We start from the raw sequence: 18,888 nt of genomic DNA on the forward strand, positions 1-18,888 counted from the left end.
CCCCGCCCATTTGCCGATATTATCCCTTGCCGCCCTCAATTATTGACTGACTGACAATTCTGCGGTGCATGTGGGACATGCAGAAAAAATAGAGAAAATAGAGAAAAGGGCTAAAAAAATTAAGACCGGAGCTACCGAGTCCCTAATGAACACTGGTCACAATTCATTAGGACTGAACACATTTTCCCGAAATAAATTTTAAACCTTTTTATTTTTCTTTTTATCCCACAAAATTAAAGCACATTGATTGGGTGTTTTTTGTGTTTGCCTTTACATAAAATAATGTTCATTATTTTTAATATAGGAAAATTATGCAAAACAAATAAAACAATAACAAATATCAAATGTTATTATTATCCCAACTTGATTTATTTTTATATGTATGAATATATGAATGAATCAGATTTATTGTTAAATCAAAAATTATAGGATATTTATAGGGGACCATGCCCCAACTCAAGTCTCTATTTCATCTAAAAAATTACGACAAATAAGATTTTTTCCATCCTGTTTTCCATATAAATTTATACACGAAATTTAGCACTTAAAACTTTAAAAATATTTCTGTTTAGCCACGTGTCGTAACTATTTTCAATTTTCTCTACTTACGATTCATACACAACATTACGTTTATTAAAATAATGTCAAAACATGGTAAACTCACCTGGAAAGAGAGAAGAGAAAAATAATGGTTATTAATTCAATTGGCGGGGATAAAGCGCAGTCAAGTATTTCCCAAGAAATTCACATGGAATATGAAAAATATTTGCTCGACTTTCAGACTTCATTACGTATGTAAAGTGAGGACAAACAAATAACAATTGCAAATAATTGAGTCATGAATGCGAATATATGTGCTTATAAATACATATAGCATGCCTGACTTGCACCTGCATAACTTGGCGATTATTTTTTTAATATTTCCAATTTTAAATGTGAAAAAAATATTCAACTGGGCATTTCTATCAATTTGTAAATATATTTAATACAAATAATCATTTTATTTTTATAGCTTTTGAATTTTTGTACAAATGCCTAAAAAAACTTTCTCCACATTTTTTCCTATTCAAAATACAGAATTTTCATTAACCAAAGGCAACTGCAATATCCGGCTTTTGAACGCAACGCAAAAGTGGTTTCATAAGTAATCTTCCCGTATTTATCCAGAGTTCAAGCTGCGCTTACTACGTTCCGTTAGACTTCATCTTGATTTTTGAATAATTGGTCTTCAGATTAACATTAACCGAAGAGCTACTATAATTTCCGGCTGTTTTAACATAAGGCAAAGTAAGTACACTTTCGCTCCTTACTCAGGAGTTGCAAGCTTACTGTTTCAAGTTAAACTTGAACTTGACTTTGGTAAATTATATTCTTGGAAGGAGTCTCCACCTTTCGACCACAATATCCTGTTCTAGCCAACTTACCTGGCAGCTGACAACCGCAGCGCTCACTGTCCACTCAAAAAGTGAGCACAAACGGAGTAAAATATCCCACACTTCCTGTGGGTAACCTTTGGTCGAGAAACCGAGAACCGAGTGGGAAGCAAGCACAGCAGTGCTTCAGATATTAGCACTGGATTTTGTGTAATGATTAGGAACAATATTTCATATTCTTTTATAATAAAAATGTATTTTTAGATTTAAAAAATATTTGGGATCCTTAAGGATAGATCGGGGAAATACAAAAGGTCTTTACAAAAATGTATTCAATATTTAAAAAAAAGACAGCTAAAAAACTACAAGATTTTCTCCAATGTTCACACAAAATTTTTAAAATATTCTACATTTTAAAAAAATATGTATTTTCCTTAAATTTAACTATTCTATTATCCTTTTCATTTCGTTTTTCAAATTACATCAGAAACAAGCTTTTTTAGCTTTTGTTTTGAAACCCTGCTAATTAGTAGAATATATAGATATATGTTTAAATACATATATGTTTTTAGAATCTTTCCATATTTAAAACATTTTTTGAAACAGTTATCCAACGCTGCAACTATTATTTCGAACACAGCTGTGTTCCGTTTACCGGCAAGATTCTATTTTCTTGACAGGCTGCGTGGTCGAAGGTCAAGAAAGGAGTCTCGAGGTCCTTTGATATGTCCTATTGCAACCTGCGATGTCAAGTGCAGCGATTGCGATGACCTTGAATCCCTGGCAAATGTCAAGGGCAATTTCCCTTCGATTCTCGGGAATCGCCATGGGATCGCAGGATTTATTTTCGTCTTTGATTGGGAGCTTTAAAGCCCCGTGTGTTTAGTGTGGGTTGTATCATTGGCTACAATAATAAACGTCTCCTTGGTACAAATACCTGGGCATGGTGAAAGCTTGATTTTGGTGAAAGTTTGCTTTTTATAATGGTGAAAGTTTTAGTACAAAGCAACTTTTTTCAAGCTTATATAAGCTTTTATATTGTTTTTCTATCTAAGCTTTTTTGAATATTTTACATACTTGTTAGGAAATTATATCCAAAATACGAATTTTGATTTTCGCGGCAAAGTTGTGAAAGCATTTTTTATAATCGTTTTTTTACAATTGATTACTGATTTAAGTTTGCGTTTTTTTACGATTGACTTATAATCTAAATATTACATTAATTTATACTTAAAAGGTATTTCATATTTAACGTATACTTTAAACCTTAAAATATTTAAAAGGGCCCTTTGCTTATTGCTCTTAAATTTTCTAAATTTTCATATTAATTTGTTTAAAAAAAATATTTAAAAAAAAACGTATATTTGTTATATATTTTTAGGTAATGAACCTATAACTTTAGGCTAAAGGAAATAATAATAAAGGAATTTTGAGATTAATTTAAATAGAATAAAAATCTTTGAAATGAAATAAAGATTACAAACCCAGTAAACAATGATTAACTTACATTTACTTCTAAATTTAACAAAGTAATCGATTAAAAATGTTGTAGTTTTGTTTTATTTATTGCAAAAAAAATTACTCATTTTTTGTTTTGCCCAAAAACAAAGAATATTGAATCCTGTTCGTGTATTGATTAATTGAGGGTTATTTTGGGACGTCGAAGGCTCGAAGCCCCCACCCCAGATATAAATAATAATAAAACCGAACACCCAGCCGCCCACATTTAGCTGAAGTTCAATGACTAGCAACAACGGAGCTCCACTCGGGCGTGAATTATTGTGAGAGCACCCATCCCCATTCCAGTGTAAATCCCAATCCAGGAGCCGAACCCCCATAATGTCACAAAAGAGTTGGATAATGCATGCTTGGGGGTTAAAGGGCTTAGGGGTTAAGGGGTTGTGCGCGCAACAGTTGATTGCCATCGGGAAAGATTATGTAAATCGAATTGTCCAAGAAGAATTTGCCATCAAATGGGGCACACAATTATGGAAGCAATTAAAAGGGGCCAAATATATGCACATACATAAATGCAATCGGGTTCTGGGTTCTCTTGGCTCAATGCCAAGTCATTATTTATTTTCGAATCATTGCCTCCTAATTGACATAATTCGCACGGAAGTCATTGCAAAATTATACAAAATACAGCGTTCATTTTGGCGAAGGCTTCTTGTAAGCTATCTTAAAATAGCCATCTAGAAACAGACAAGTTTTGACCAAAATATTTAAGAATTTCAACAAAATAATCAATAAATTAGGAAGAAAATAAGAAGAACATTTTCTTTTTAACTTTATGAAAAGTAGTTTGTATTTGCCTGCATTTAATGACACTTTAAAGCGCAGCACTTCTGATCAAATTTTCTTTTGGATTCGCATAAAATGATTGAGTACGAGTCACCTCAAGGCTTTTCCTGTGATAAATTAATACACCATTTTCCACTCACTCGTACACACAAAATGCACACAGACATACCTATGGGCAGGCTTGTACACTTCAAGAAACCGATAAAAGCTCCCCGAAATGCTTAACTTTTTTTTAAAGAAAAATAACAATAGTTCTACAATTTTTCTTAAATTTAAATATTTTGTAGATTTAAAAGACTTTTTCAGAGTGAATAAATCATAAATAGGAAGTTAAAGTATATTTTTGCAGCTTGCTTTTTTGCTAATGTTGGCATTTTTAAACAATTTTAAAAATTTCATTCTTTTTAATATGTAATTGACCTTTCTTACCTTTTTATGAAATAAAAACTTATTTAAGTAATTTCTAAAAATCCTAAAATTTCAAGGATATTTTTCCATTGTCTTAACGGAGGAGGGAAATTTCCGTCGTGTACCCGTTGACTGCATTGTCAGCAAGTTCATTTCCGCTGTGGCCACACAAAATGGCGTGCAAAATGCAAAAACAATGGGCGCGAAAGAGAGGGCCAGCGTCGGCGGGAAAGAGAGGGCGTCAGGTGCTCTCGTTGATGGGCAACATTAACGCACGCGATGTGGATGTGAATGTGGATGTGAATGTGGTTCTATGGGATCTGTGGGATTGTCAGCATTCAGGGACTTTGGACAGCGACAATTGCATGTGTAATTTGTGTTTAGTGGGCTGGAAATAAAGTACCTGGGCCCCGCCCCCCGTTAAGTGGGTCGAACAAAAGAATTTCAGGTGAAACTCTGCATTCCGGGGCAGGAACGGCGAGCCATTCGCACATTAAAGCAGACAATATAAGGATCTCCGCCGGATTTCAGCCACTGAAAGCGCGATGTTTCGATAAAAGTTACTCTTTAAATATTCACGTTTGCTCTGATATCGTTTTTGCAACGCAGTAACGAAAAATAGCTTGAATTGTTAACTAAAAATGGGTAGGATTTTAAAATCGCTTATAAAGGCGTCTAATAGTATCCAACAATATATTTTTAATCAGGAAGAACTTATTTTTTACTGCATACTTTTAGACACCTTTATTGGTGATTTGAAAACTTAATTCCAAAACATGTTCTTTAAAGATATTTCCTTAATAGTTTTTTTTTCAGGATATTTCGTACCTCTAGAGATTTTTGTGTCAAGATTGCTATTGCATTTGTCTATTATTTATTAAAATAAAAAAAAAACAATTGTTAAAAAATTTAATTTTGTTAATGTCATCTCGAAATTTCTTGCCGAATTTTTTTTAGCAACCACAACTTCTTGGCTGTGGTTTTAGGGGTTTCTTGGTGTTTCCACAATGATTCGATTGGGGTTTCTGAGGTTTCTTGTTGTTTCCACTGGGCTTTTGTTTGGGTTTGGGCTTGCTTTTAGGTTCGGGTTTGCATTTAGGCACTGGCTTGCATTTGGGTTCAGGGTTACACTTCGGCTGAGAGTTAGGACACTTGGGTGGCAGAAGACTCTTGCATCCACACCCAGATCCACATCCCGACGGTGCTTGAGTTCCCGGATGATGATGAATTACTTTCTTGGTGTGTTTTGTGCGTTTTGTGCGTTTTACACGTTTGGTGGATCGCCTGGTGGTTTTCCCACAATGTGGTCGTGGTGGCTTAGTACATTCCTTAGGGGTGGTGCGAAGTGTGGTGCTTGCTGTGGTGGTGCTTCTTGTTCCGCAGGGATTCGTGGAAGCAGTTGGCGTTTGAGTGATGCAAACTGGAGGTTCTGTCGTTCTCACGGTTGGTTCAGGTGTGCAAACGGTTGGTTCGGGAGTGCAAACGGGTGGTTCAGTAGTGCAAACGGGTGGTTCTGGATTGCAAACGGGTTCTGGATCGCAATCGGGTTCTGGATCGCAAATGGGTTCTGGATCGCATGTCGATGCCGGGTTAAGTCCAACCAGCGCCACCAGCAAAATAATCAGCACGGCAAAGCGCATCTTCACTGTTCCGTTTACTGCCCAAAAATGCTCTTTATATACCCACTGCATTCCGACATTCCACTTCGCATTACAGTTGTAAGTGCACTCAAACAATTTTCTCACAGATGCGAAAGGTATCATAAATACTCGAGATATTAAATATTATAAATTATAGATATTATTAATGTCAAAACGTTCGAAAAGTAAGGCTCTTTACTTTTCAAACAACAAACTTGAATAATTTTAGGATTTTTTTGAGGGAGATATAAACAAATAAGACATGGAAAATGGCGTTTTTATGACCTTTACCACTGTGCATAAGAGTGAGTTCTTAAAAATATTTGTCAAAATATCAGGATGAACAAGTATATTTTGCAAGGAATTATTTATAATAATACAAAATTTTATCGAAGAAAATTCATATTTATTAAAGATTTTGTGTTCTTAAAAGTACCGTTGAAACGGTTTTTTTTCGAGTGTGGGGCAATGAGGGTGCTTCGTGCTGTTTGGTCTTCCACAAATATTTGCAGGATAGAAAGGTCTGTTTTCCATTTTTGGCCGACGGGTTGACTTAAACCAACTTAGCATGAACACCAACTTGAGTTTACTTAGCCGCAGCTGTTCGAGTCTTCCACGTCTTAATTGCCATATTGATCATGGTTTTGTTAAAGTTTTGTTGTCAGCTTCGAGTGGAAAAATTGCGTGTGCTATTTGTGTGTGCAAATCAAACGGTGTTTTATTATTTGCTTTTGGTTAATTTTGAATTGCCGCCTAAACATAAAATAAATAAATATTTTGTTGGCAGTAAAGCATGATTTTTTTTAAACGCTTAAAATGATTTAAAATAATTAATATTGAATTTAAAATAAGCTGAAAAGTGTGACCGTTCCTTCTTTGTATTAAATCCCTTTTAAGAGTGTGCCCGTATTTTTTTCTTTTTTTTAAATGTGTGCTGAAATAATTTATTACATAAGGAAATATTCTGTTCCAAAAGATCTCGCGACTTTGAGATTACTTTCTTCACCGATTTTATCAAATAAGCCTTATAATTTCATATATTTTGATCCAAATGCCGTCATCAGCTGGGACCAATCACCGGGTCTATTGTTCCCCAACGCTTTTGTCTTAACAGATTTTAATTTCGACTTCACTTTGGCCTTCGCTTGGGTAAATAAGATGGCGACAGGTGCGTTGACTATAAATTGCGGGAGAACCGTAGACGAGTCGTCAGAGATAGATAGAAGATAGTGCCGAAATGAAGTTGACAAAGCTAATGCTGACTTTCCTGTGCCTGGGCCTTTTCGTTGCCCTGGCCGTGAGTGCCGATACGGATTCGGATACGGATGTGGATTCGACCGCCGATTCCGATGAGGATAGCACGGCAACCACCCCGTCCGCAGGCAGCACAGCCACGGAGGCTAGCAGCTCCTCGGATAGTTCCAGTTCCTCGGACGACAGCAGTACTTCCGATGTGGATGACGGATCGTCTGACGATACCGATACCGATACCGATTCGGGATCCGATTCGGACGACGAGGAGAGCTCCGCCCCCGCAGCTCCCGTGACCAAGAAGAAGAAGGCCAACAAGAGCAGCAAGAAGCGGGCCAGCAACAACAGGAAGAAGGCCGCGAACAACAAGAAGAAGGCCAACAACAACCGGAAGAAGGCCAGCAACAACAATCGCAAGAAGAAGGCCTCGAACAACAACAGGAAGAAGGCGTCCGGCAACAGCAACCGGCGAAGGACCAACAACGCCAGGAGGCGTGGTTAAAAATCAACAATATCACGACTATATGCATAAATAAATACATTTTTTTTTTCATGATTTAATAATTGATTGGTGTATATTGGTGTGATTCGATGGCGCACAAAAAACATTGCATATTTTCCAAGGGGGTTGCAGGAAAAAATTCCCCTTTCGTTGGAATTAACCAAACAAAATTCAGCAATCTGCATGACCAATTCGCAATTCATGGTGGTACATGAAAAATTCCTGGGCAAAAATACACAATTTCGCATTGCAAAAAAAAAATCAACGAAGAGTGCTTAAAGAATCTGATTCAATTTTGAAGAGATGAAAGCCACGTAACAATGGGTGCTTTCTCTTGCGAGAAATATATTCTGTAAATATTATTTTATCTTCACTAGCACAAACATTTCCTCCACAAAAGCAGCTATGAAAATCGAAACAAATAGGTTTGTGCTGCCCAGAAGAATGAAGAGAACAAAGGCTTCAATTTAAAATCACAAAATAATAGGGACATGGCAGGAGGCTAGGCAACAACAACAACTATATATATTTTCCTAACAATATGTGCGAGGAAAATGGCTGTCAGAAAATCTCAACAGGTGTCGATGACTTATCGATGGCTGCCGGCTCTCCAGCTCTCCTAAAGCTTTCAAACCGCCCACAATCTGCTCAATTATCCAGGCTACATAAGTTATTCAGGCCCAACTGACACTGGCGCTCACACACACTTTCGTCCTGGAAAATCAACAGCTTTTCTCCGCTGGCCAACTTCCTGCGGTGACTCAAAGTTTCTGTCACTTTAACTTTTCTAATTCGATTAAGTCGACTAACTGCAAATTGATTTCATTGTAAGTCGCTAATTGGCCGCCTTCATTGGGCCAACTTTTAAGTTGGCGCAGCTCTGGTTTTCCAGCCCGTAGAGCAGTGGGGTTCGGTTTCCATGACGCATGGGTCACCACGTCGGGCCTGTGATACGTTAATTTACCAAACAGTTGTGCAAACATTGCCAAAAAGCGAAATAATTAGTGGAGCTTCGCTCTCTAAACTTGCCAAAATGCTATGTTTTATGGCGGCTTTCGCTCCAATTCGCCTTGTTGACGACGACCCACTTGAAGGCCGACTGTTTTGTTCTCCCCCGTTAATAAAAAGTTGCCACTTTAATGCGACTGATTAGGGGCTTCAAAGGGATTGGATTTTAGATTTTAGTGCAAAGTGCGTAGTAGTTTTGTGGCTTTATGTTTTATAATTATATTTAATTAAAATGGCTTTGGGGGCCATTCACAATATCGTGTATTGCGTATGTACATGAGGTCTTTAAAGCAAACGCGAACTCTTTAGTAACCTATCTCGTTTAAGTAAAGTATTTATCACTCATGCATACATTTGAAAATTCAATGCATTTCAGTTAAATTTTCTAATTGCCAAACATTAAAGTAAAAGTAATGTCATTTAAAATAAAACGCGAATTCTTTAGCAACATCTTCCGAATATGGAATGGCATAACTTGTTGAACTCGTAGCTTAATTCTGAATCGATTTGCGTTCAAATCTGGACATTTTATTTTTTTGCCATTTTTAGTTAAAAAAAATGCAAAAAGTGGTAAAAAAAATCAATTTTCCCAAAAGTGATGATAAAATTTCAGTTTTTTGGCCAAAACAAAAGAAATAATAGCCCAAATATGGAATGTCATACCTTGTTGAATTTGTAGTTTTAAGATTGCCAAACATTAAATTAAATTTTAAAGCCATTTAAAGAAAACGCGAGTTCTTAAGCAACCTATCTCAACTGAGTAAACTATGTGCAAATTCAATGAATTTCTTTAGTATAGTTTTTTTTTTTTGCGAGAATAAATACAAGTCTCCTAAGGGAAAACATAAATCAACTCACCGAACGTTGGCCAGCGTATGGCGACGATTCTTGAGGTACCGACTGTGGTACTTCTGCAGGTCGCCGATTGACCCCTGCTCCGCCTGCATTTTGCTGGTGGGCAGCAGCTGCGAGTTGCTGGGGTGCGAGGAGGCGAGGGCGGAGGCCGACGACGAGGTCAGCCGGTGGTGGGCGGCAACGCTGACGCTGCTGCTGTTCTGGGTGCTGTTCTGGGTGGCTGTGCCGCCGGTGGTGCTGCTGGAGGCCAAGGTCTCGTTCGAGTTGCTGCCGATGACAGTGGTGGCCGACGAGGAGCCGCCCGTCGATCCAATGGGCGCAAGGACGATGCGCGACCAGCAGGACTTGTGCGGCTTGCGGAACTTTAGTTTGATGCGCGGCGAGGGGGTCGAGGAGGTACCTGAGGTAAAATAGATGACAAAGATGGTTATAATTAAAACAAAGTATTTATTTTACTAGTTTTTACACGATTCAATGGGATAGCATTTGTAGTAGTAGTAGCATGATATAATAAAACGAAGATAAAGCAAGATATTACCATCGTTTTTCACATTTTTATAAATTGTTTAATTTTATAAAAAAATGTTTTTTATGTATATATTTAGATTTTAATTATTTAATCATATAATTAAATTGATATTAATAGATGAAAGGTTTTGAACTTGGGTTACAATTGTAAGCTATCGCACTAATTATAAGTTATCAACTTGTAGCGTTAGGAAAGCATTATAAAATAAATTGAAAATTTAAATTTATTCCTTTTAAAATGATGTTCTGATAGTGGAATAAAAAAAAATATAAACTAAATATCGATAATAATAATCTGCTCTTTATAAATTTACCAAATATTTATTCAAATGTAAGCCTACACTCATAAAAAAACGTATCTCCAATTGTAAATATTTTTCGCCATGTTTTTCAACCATTGCTTGGAACTTTAAAACTTGATATTATAATATAATTTTAACAATTATATTTAACTTAACAATTTTTTTAAATAAATTATTTTTTTTAACTATTTTAAAACATTGTATTTAATATATCCCACATTGACTTGATTTTTTTTATATTGCATTAAATAATATGTTTTGGTATTTAATAAATTTTTGATTTTGATAATAATTTCTATTTTATTCAGAGTTGCTTGTAGTAGATCTTAATTTTGATTAAATTGGTTAACATTAATATTATATAAAAAATAATATTTATTCTACTCTATTTATTAGTTAGATTTATTGTATTCTAATATTTACATGTATTTATACCACTAGTAAAATAGATATTAATTTAATCTCTGAATTACCTGCAATGTACTCCTGCGGCTGCTGACTACCAGTGGGCACTGTGCCCGCCGACGACGAGGTGGCCGACGAGTGGTGGACGCTCTCGCAGCTGCCACAGTAGCCGCTGGCTATGGTGATCGGCGGCGGCAGTTGCTGCTGCTGCTCCTTGAGGCTCGACTGGTGCTTGAAGTTGGCCTGCTGCTCGGACTCCTCCTCCTCCTTGATATGCGGCAGTGGGGAAGTCTGCGGCTGGCAGCTGCAGCGATTCTGCTGTTGATTCTGGTTGGGATTTTGGTTTGAGTTCGAATTGGGACTGGGATTGGCCTGCTGATTTTGGCCTGGATTCTGGCCGGGATTCGTGCCGCTGTACAGGGTGACCTGGCTGAGGATGTTGCCGCTGCTGGGCACCAAATTGGGTTGTGGCTGTGATGGCTGTGATTGCAAGAGTGGCTGCTGCTGCTGCTGCTGCTGCACCACCGCGGTGGGTGAGACGCTGGCGTCGCTCAGCGTTTCCGGTTCCGCTCGGCGGGCCACCAGACCGCTGGCCAAGCTGGCTGCCGCTATGTCCGCCGCACTCAGCTGCTGGTCCAGCTCCTCGTCCACGTCGTTGATGAGGGTCTTCAGGGAGATCGGTGTGGTGACCGATGTGTCGATGGTGTCCGCCAGCGAGTGCTTCTTCTGGCCGCCGCCGTACAGATCCAGCTCGGATTCGCTGCGATTCAGCAGATCCGAGTCCTCCTTCTGGTTGCTTTGCTTCTGCTTCTGCTTCTGCTCTCTGGGCTTTTCCGCACCACTAGCACCACCAGCACCGCTGCTCGTATCCTCCGGACCGCCAATGGCCTTGAAATCCTCCGGCGATTGGGCGGGTGTTTGGGGCGGACTTGTGGCGGGGGCTGCGGAGCCGCCCCCGCGACAAGGGAGGCAACACCGAAACACTGTGCCACCGAAGCACTTTGTTCTTGTCTTTGATTTCCGCTTGCCACTCCCACTTCCGCTGCCGCTGCCGCCGCCCTCGCTGCCGCTGCCACTCCCACTCCCGCCGCCCCCTCCAACGCCGCCACTGGCTGCCAGGCCGTTGGTGCCACCTAACCCCTGGCCGTTTCCGTTTCCGTTTCCGGTCCCGTTTCCGTTGCTGCTGCCGCTGCCGCGATGCTAGAGTAAAGAGTAAAGTAAAAGTATTCAAAATCAATCGGTTTTGTATTAGTTTTAAGAATTTTTCACATCCTTTCTTTGGTGATAAATCGGAAAAACATTGGGTTTGCCATAGATAGTATTTCCAGGGTTATAAATTCACTTTAACAATTGGCTAAATAGTCTTTAAAAATTATTGTTGCATACTTTTGTGCACTTGAAAGTAAATATTTATTCTTAAGATTCTTATGGCAAACCCTCTATGTTTTAAATTTTTTTTAATATTTATAAATTATCATATTTTAAACCCTATTCCCCCTCCACCTTGGCCGCATTTTTGTTAAACGAGAAACTCTGAGTGAATCGCGCCAAACGCATCATTCCCACTTCGAACGGAAGTTATCTGTGGTGCAAAAACATTTTAATTCTAGCGGAGATCTGAAATGAAAGTAAAGGAAAACAGGGTATTAGAGATCAGCAGATATATGGTTTTAAAGTAAAAATAAAATAAATAAATATAAATATTTTACATTAACTTATTAAAATCCTGCAGTTTAAATTCGTTTTTACTTAACATTCCTTGTCGAATTCCCCGACACACTTCTATGTCAATTAGCGTTTAAACTCGCATTTATACCCGGAAAACAGCCACTGCTTTCCCCCATTCCGCCTGAAAGTATTCCACCTGGTTGGTTGGTTGGCTGGCTGACTGTGCGGATGGAAGTGGGTTAGTCACATATTTGCCCACATTTGCGAGCTCTCGCAGGGACAGACGCCAGCTGCACAAACTGACCCACATCCTGACTGCCTGACTATATGGCTGCTGCATCTACTTTAGCTTCCCCTTAATTAGTACGTCGTCGGACATCGGAGGAACCGCTGTTATTCCGTGCGAACAAGATAATGGAATGGAAACTGCTGCTGATAGTCCTGCCCTGGCTTCTTATCGGCAAGGTCTTCTACAAGGTCGAGGACTTCACGGAGCCGGATGTCGCCTACCAAAGCCTGGACTACCATCCCGAGGACTACATCGACTCCTTCACCGATTACCAGAAGCACGACTACTTTCAGTACTAAATGCTTCTTTTTCGATTTTTTTTTCTCATTTTTGTTTTGTTATTGTGCCTTTAATAAAGCTGTGTAAAATTCGTTAATTAATTCTGTGAATACTTTATGGTTCTGTGAAACTGACCTTTGAATGACTGAAAAGCAACACAGATGAGGCCCTAAGTAATTTTGTACTGCTGAAAAAAAAACACTCAGTAAAATAACCAACATACATATGTACTTATGTAAGTACATTGGGGTGGTCCAAAAAATTAAATCAGATGCTCACTCCTTCACATTGTAGATTAAAGTAAGCTAAGTTTTCTTAAAAATTACACATACGACACGTATAACAGTTCGAATTTCATCAAAGGGAGAGCAAACATTTTTGATTGAAGGCAACAGTGCGTATGGGTGATAAACTATACATTTGTAAATATAAATAAAATAAAATAAAATAAAATTTTTTATGTTTTTATGGACAAATAATGCCTCGGAACCATCTGGATCTACGGACATAATGAATCATTAAACCGACTTTTGGTTTAGCACAGTTTTATATACATAGTTGTAGTATTTCTTGTCTGATAAGAATTCGCCTCCGATTAATACAATTCCATTTCGTTTTGGTTGGCCGCTAAATAAACATTTTTATTATTGTGATTTAAAGTATACAGCTTAAAACTTATGTACTATCTATTTATGTTTCATTATCTAATTGGCAAATAAAATTATATGAAGAGTTACAAGGGTTATCATACATCGCCGCGTTATCTAAAAGAACGCATGGACCGCCAACTGGCCGCTCACTTCACGACATGCACATCTAGCCTCATACCACGTTTTCCGAATATCATGTTCGATATAAAAATATCTAGAGCCTATTAGCTCAAATCTAGGATTGATGGTTTTGGCTTTGATTGTTGTATTGTTTTCAGTTGTACTTTGAAGCTCCCTGAGTTGGTTCTCTAATTTGGCCGGTTGAGAGGATTCTGCAACAGGCAAGTGACTTCGCCACAGATCCTTGAGACACCAGGATTATAAGCACCAGCGCAAAGAAATATGTCAGTCCTAGCATTTCGAATTTTTATAACTATTCAAAGAGAACTCTAAAAACGTACTGAATGTAATATGCTGCATTAAAAATAAAAACAACGAAAATATTGCCGATAAGGCATTTAGAAACCTAGAAAATTGCTGATAAGGATTCATTCACGTTTCCGTTAATAATTTTATATTTCTCGGTTATTCAATTCTGGTTTCCTGTGTAAAGTGGACACATAGGGGTTTTGGTCAAAAAACATGCACTTTTTCTGTTAGTGTATCTGGAGCTTGAACCAAGATAATAAATAGATTAATAAAATAAATCGATTTTCAATTCTCAGCAAAAATTAAAAAAAAAAATCTAAAATCCTTCGTCGTAAAAAATACCATACAAATAAAGACAAAATGGTGATTTTTATTTAAAATTTTATTTTTAAATATATATATAGGTTACAATTTACATTGCGTCTCCTTAGAATTCATTATCTGCTTGACAAATAAAAAAAGCCCGGAAACTACAAGAGTTCCTAATCATTCCCCATATGTCTAGTAAAACGCATGGGCCACTATTTGTTGGCTCTATTTCCCGCCACTTTAAAATGGTAGCAGGCTTCCCGGAGGCCGCAGATATGAGCTGGCCGTCTTCCTTTAAATCGTTGATGCCAGTCCAGTAAAAGTTAATAAACCCACTCTCAAGTTTCCCCATTACGGCTATGAGTTCCTCTTCGGTTTTGAAAGCCGCCAGAAAGCCGCCCATTTGATGGCATGTTTCCGCAGCCTCTAGCCAGGACTTACGATTATCGTGTCCGAAATAGAAATATCTAGAGCCAACTAGCTCAAACTTGGGATCGATGGTATTTGATTTGATTGTCGTTTGGGTTTCGAGAAGATGATTGTTTTCAGTTGTACTTTGAAACTCCTCAGGTTGGTTCTCTATTTTTGTCTCAGTCATCGGCAGTTGTCCCTCGGTTATGTTTAGATTCGTCTCAGAAGAAAGAGGCTCAGGGGCTATTTTCTGGTCCTCTAGCACTTTCTTTACCGCCAGAAGTTGGGCATCCATTTGGGATTGCATGGATGTCTGCTGATCTGTCATTTTGGTGAGGAGCAACTGAAGCTGATTCTTCATATCGGAACTTATCGCCATAAGTTTTTCTTCCATTCTGTTCAGTCTTTGCTGAATCGCCAGCATTTGGGAATCCGCGTTGGTTTGTACTGAAGCCTCCAACGTGGACTGAACTGCCTGGAGCTTCATCTGGATGGACTGCTGCTCGCCGTGGATCCTGTCCAACTTGGAATTGGTCTCGGGAATCAAATCCATCATTGGATGGAGCTTGCTGAGGCAGAAGTCTCCACATTGATTTTGTGGATCCTGCAGTAGGCTAGTGGACTTCTCTTTATCCTTTGATTGCACCACAGCTCCTTGAGCCACCAGGATAATAAGGAGCAGCGCAGAAAAATATGTCAGCCCTAGCATTTCGAATTTGTATAACTATTCAAAGAGAACTCTAGAAACGTACTAAATGTAACATGGTGATTTAAAAATACGGAACCCAAAATATTGCCGATAAGGCATTACAAATGATAAGGAGGCTTTATCCAAGTCAAGCGTTAAAATTATTTCGTATATTTGGGTATCCGGTTCAAAGATTAGAAATTACGACCAAGCAATTTTTTTACAATTATAAAATTCTGGAAAAAATACAAAAAATAGTTTTCTTCAAAATAAATAAATAAGTTGGAGATATTTAAAATTGCATCTATTCCTAATATGTTAACATCAAAACTTAGAAAATTTTAATAGTTTTATTTTGATAGCTGCTATAAATTTCAAAATCTCTGATCTGATCTCTCAGGAACCTTACCTTAAAAGGCATACAAATATGTGATGTCGTACCATTCAAAATCAAAATAAACAAAATCAATAATTAAATTTGCAAATAAAACTGATTGTATTTGCACGAATAAAAATTAATTTCGATGACTTATTTTCGTTTGAAAAAACAAATGGCTAAATGGTAAACAGTAATCAATAAATTGTTTAATAAGCTATTATTATTTAAACAGCCTTGTGGGAAAGGCCAAAACGGTTTAGACGGGAATATTTCCGTACAATGATTTTCAGGCCAGCTAAATTTATAACACGTCACAAAGCCAAAGCCTCTTTGAACAAGTGAAAGAGAAAGTTTGCGAATATTTTTGCATTAAAATAAAATTCACACAAAATAATCTTCAAATATTTAAACAATTGACAGAAAACCCATTTGCACTGTTCAAAACGGGATATTAATTTGACCTCGAAAAAGATTGGCAAATTTTTGCATTCGCGTATTTAATAAGCCCAAACATGAATGGTACAAAAACAAAGGTAAACAACTATTCGACTGAAGCTTATTACGTTGTTTTTATTTCAAGAGAATGAAATTGTTCAAGAGACTGAAATTGTTTAACAGAATGAAATAGTTCAAGAGAATGGAATCGAAAACGGCAAGCTAATTGAGCAGCTTTATGGAGCATACTTTTGCGATAAGAATGATTTAAAGGCATTTTATTTTACATTAATATTTATCATATATTTTTCTAAAATCCATGATCCATTTTGTTGGAATTTCAAAAATACAAAACTGTTTTGTTGGAATTTACTAAATTAATTGTACATTTTTATAAAAATCAGACAATTGGTTTAATTTAAATGTATTTATTCCAAAATTCATTATATTTCAGTATAAAGAGTAGAAAGGATTCCCTAAAAATACAGAAAGCCCAGAAGCTTTTTTTCCAGCAATAATTAATATAATTATTAGGGATCCCAATTTAAAATATTAAAATATTTAGTACCGTAAATTTGATAAGCTCTGCTCTCCAAAATGAAAATAGCTACTTGTTGTATGATTTTATATATTTGCCTTATAAACTAATGAAAACAATATTGATAGGCTTATGGACTATGAAAACAAAATTGGATCTAGGGTTGTCAGGGTTGAGTTAGCATCTGGATTGGCGTGGTTCGATTTCGCTTGATCTGGGATCCTTCAGTCCTTCAGTCGTCGGACCTGCGGCCCTTGCGGCCTTTGTCGTTGCGACCTCTAGCTCTCCTCCTGGTTATAATCTTCCTCCGAGGCCTGTTGCGCCTAGTTTTACTACGTCTTGTGCGCTTCTTACTTGTGCCAGATGCGACTAGTGATGATGATTCAGTGGTTGTCGTGGTGGAGTCCGAAGCGGCAGCGGTGGTGGTGGCGGCCGAGGCGGAGGTGGTTGCGGAGGCGGCAGTGGTGGTGGTGGCCGAGGCGGAGGTGGTGGTGGTGCTGGAGGCGCCCTCCGACTGGCGGATCATCGCACAGCCGAGGAAGGTGGCGAGGAGCACGAGGAGCGGGGTGATCTTCATGGCGAGGGATTGCTTCTGTGGGATGCCTTGCAACTGATGCTGTCTCGGAGATCGGAGATCGCTTTTATACTAGATCTCGCACCTGGGTTTATCCTCTTCTGCCAAACTGTGTCAGCAGCTTTTGGCCAAAACAAAGGGAGCGTTTTTGGCAAAAAACAAAAAGCCACAACTAAAAAGAATTGCCAATTGTTCAAACAGCCAACACGCTAGTGAAGTGCAAATATATAATTTAATTTTTAAGATAATGTGAGATTTGCCCATAGAAAAGAACGTAGATGGGACTTTGCAGATTTTGCAGAAATTATATAACTGTAAGATTTAGTATAAAAGACCATGGCTCTCTGGTTTCCATCATCAGTTTACCACCATCCAACGGTCATCCATATCCAAATCGAAATCCAAGATGCGGTACACCTGTGTCCTCCTGCTCCTGGCCAGCGTTGCCAGTGTGCTGATCGTGCAGACTGGCGGCGCCTCCACCACGGCCACCACCTCCGCCTCGGCGGCCACCACCTCGGCTGCGGCAGCTGCCACCACCGTGGCGGCCACGACGACCACGGCGGCCACCACCACCACGGCTGCCACCACCACGACGGCCGCCTCCTCCTCGAAGACCGCTTCGAAGAAGGTCAGACACGTCACCTGGAGGAGTGTTATTAGTCGGTCGAGGAGGAGGATACTCATCCATCGGTTCAGGCACAAGAAGGGCAGCAGCTCCTCCGACAGCAGCAGTAGCAGCAGCAGCAGCTCCACCGACAGCACTCGCACTCGCAGTCGCAGTCGCCGCCGCAGCAGCCGCAGCCTCAGCAGCAGCGGAAGCAGCAGCCGCAGCAGCCGTCGAAGAGCCCGTCGCGCCCGCCGGGCCTCCAACTAAAGGATCGATAGCCCAACCACTGACTCACATTCCGATTCTGATTATGATGACCACGAAATCCTTGTTTTTTTTTAATTCTTTCTTTTCAAAACCATTACGGCAAATACATAATATCGATATTAATTCAAGGGGTATTTTCATTAATCCACTGCACCCAAAAAAACACACCGAAATTGGGATTATCTAAAACAGGAGCCCTTAGAAATATTTTAGGCAAAAAGGATTATGAGGTTTATATATTTTTCAAAATTTACAGGTCAAAGATTTTGTTGCTTAAATTATAATTACTAAATTTTGCAAAAGCTGAAATAAGCTTCCAGCGTATGCAGCTTATTACAGTATTGTATACCTATACAACCTCCGACTTTCATATATACATATATAAACATAAAGCCTAAAACTCATTTCAATCAAAAAGGCAATGAAACGAAAAGTTTGAAACATAACAATGTCATGAACCACATTATTGTATGAAGAAATTATTTCAATCAGAAAAATGTAGTACTGGGCCTAATTTAAAGAAAACTACCTATTCCCAAAATAAATTGCTTTTATATAAAATCAATTTACTAAATAAAAAAAGTAGTTTTAAACTTACAAAAGAAACGCAATTAACTCGGAATTTCTTAAATTCAGGTCGAACACTTTTTTAGTGTAGAGATGTGAATTCCCATGCAAAATATGGATTTAAACAGACAGAAAATTTAAAAATACCCCTCAACGAAAACTTGACCCATAGCATTTTGCTTTTTGAAGTTATATATATATATATACTTGTAAACTTGA

The 18,888-nt window shown here is 38.4% G+C and overlaps 6 protein-coding genes across 6 annotated transcripts in view; 3 read left to right on the top strand and 3 right to left on the bottom strand.

Moving 5' to 3' along the window:
• Positions 1–18,888, bottom strand: part of dnc (phosphodiesterase dunce) — a 191,260-nt gene that overhangs the window by 110,704 nt on the left and 61,668 nt on the right. The window contains exons 2-4 of the mRNA XM_070218249.1: positions 12,080–12,193; positions 10,645–11,776; positions 9,345–9,741 (exon numbers count right to left, since the gene is read on the bottom strand). Coding sequence (XP_070074350.1) covers positions 9,345–9,741; positions 10,645–11,776; positions 12,080–12,136 — 1,586 coding nt within the window. The 5' untranslated portion in view covers positions 12,137–12,193. The remainder of the gene's footprint in view (positions 1–9,344; positions 9,742–10,644; positions 11,777–12,079; positions 12,194–18,888) is intronic.
• Pig1 (Pre-intermoult gene 1) lies at positions 6,949–7,520 on the top strand. Its single transcript, XM_017144634.3, has one exon. The coding sequence runs from the start codon at positions 6,963–6,965 to the stop codon at positions 7,476–7,478; it is 516 nt and encodes a 171-aa protein (XP_017000123.2). The 5' UTR covers positions 6,949–6,962; the 3' UTR covers positions 7,479–7,520.
• Positions 12,659–12,832, top strand: ng4 (new glue 4). Its single transcript, XM_017144636.2, has one exon. The coding sequence runs from the start codon at positions 12,659–12,661 to the stop codon at positions 12,830–12,832; it is 174 nt and encodes a 57-aa protein (XP_017000125.2).
• Positions 14,319–15,320, bottom strand: LOC108059376 (uncharacterized). The gene has a single exon (XM_017144607.2). It carries the CDS (start codon positions 15,318–15,320, stop codon positions 14,319–14,321), a length of 1,002 nt encoding a protein of 333 aa, XP_017000096.2.
• LOC108059375 (protein new-glue 1-like) lies at positions 16,884–17,228 on the bottom strand. The gene has a single exon (XM_017144606.2). It carries the CDS (start codon positions 17,226–17,228, stop codon positions 16,884–16,886), a length of 345 nt encoding a protein of 114 aa, XP_017000095.2.
• Positions 17,632–18,102, top strand: ng3 (new glue 3). The gene has a single exon (XM_070218562.1). It carries the CDS (start codon positions 17,632–17,634, stop codon positions 18,100–18,102), a length of 471 nt encoding a protein of 156 aa, XP_070074663.1.

Source organism: Drosophila takahashii, chromosome X (genome assembly GCF_030179915.1).
Source record: "Drosophila takahashii strain IR98-3 E-12201 chromosome X, DtakHiC1v2, whole genome shotgun sequence".
Taxonomy (NCBI): domain Eukaryota; kingdom Metazoa; phylum Arthropoda; class Insecta; order Diptera; family Drosophilidae; genus Drosophila; species Drosophila takahashii.

Coding starts and splice junctions, on each gene's coding strand:
- ng4 (XM_017144636.2), top strand. CDS start 12,659: ATGGAATGGAAACTGCTGCTGATAGTCCTGCCCTGGCTTCTTATCGGC.
- Pig1 (XM_017144634.3), top strand. CDS start 6,963: ATGAAGTTGACAAAGCTAATGCTGACTTTCCTGTGCCTGGGCCTTTTC.
- LOC108059375 (XM_017144606.2), bottom strand. CDS start 17,228: ATGAAGATCACCCCGCTCCTCGTGCTCCTCGCCACCTTCCTCGGCTGT.
- LOC108059376 (XM_017144607.2), bottom strand. CDS start 15,320: ATGCTAGGGCTGACATATTTTTCTGCGCTGCTCCTTATTATCCTGGTG.
- ng3 (XM_070218562.1), top strand. CDS start 17,632: ATGCGGTACACCTGTGTCCTCCTGCTCCTGGCCAGCGTTGCCAGTGTG.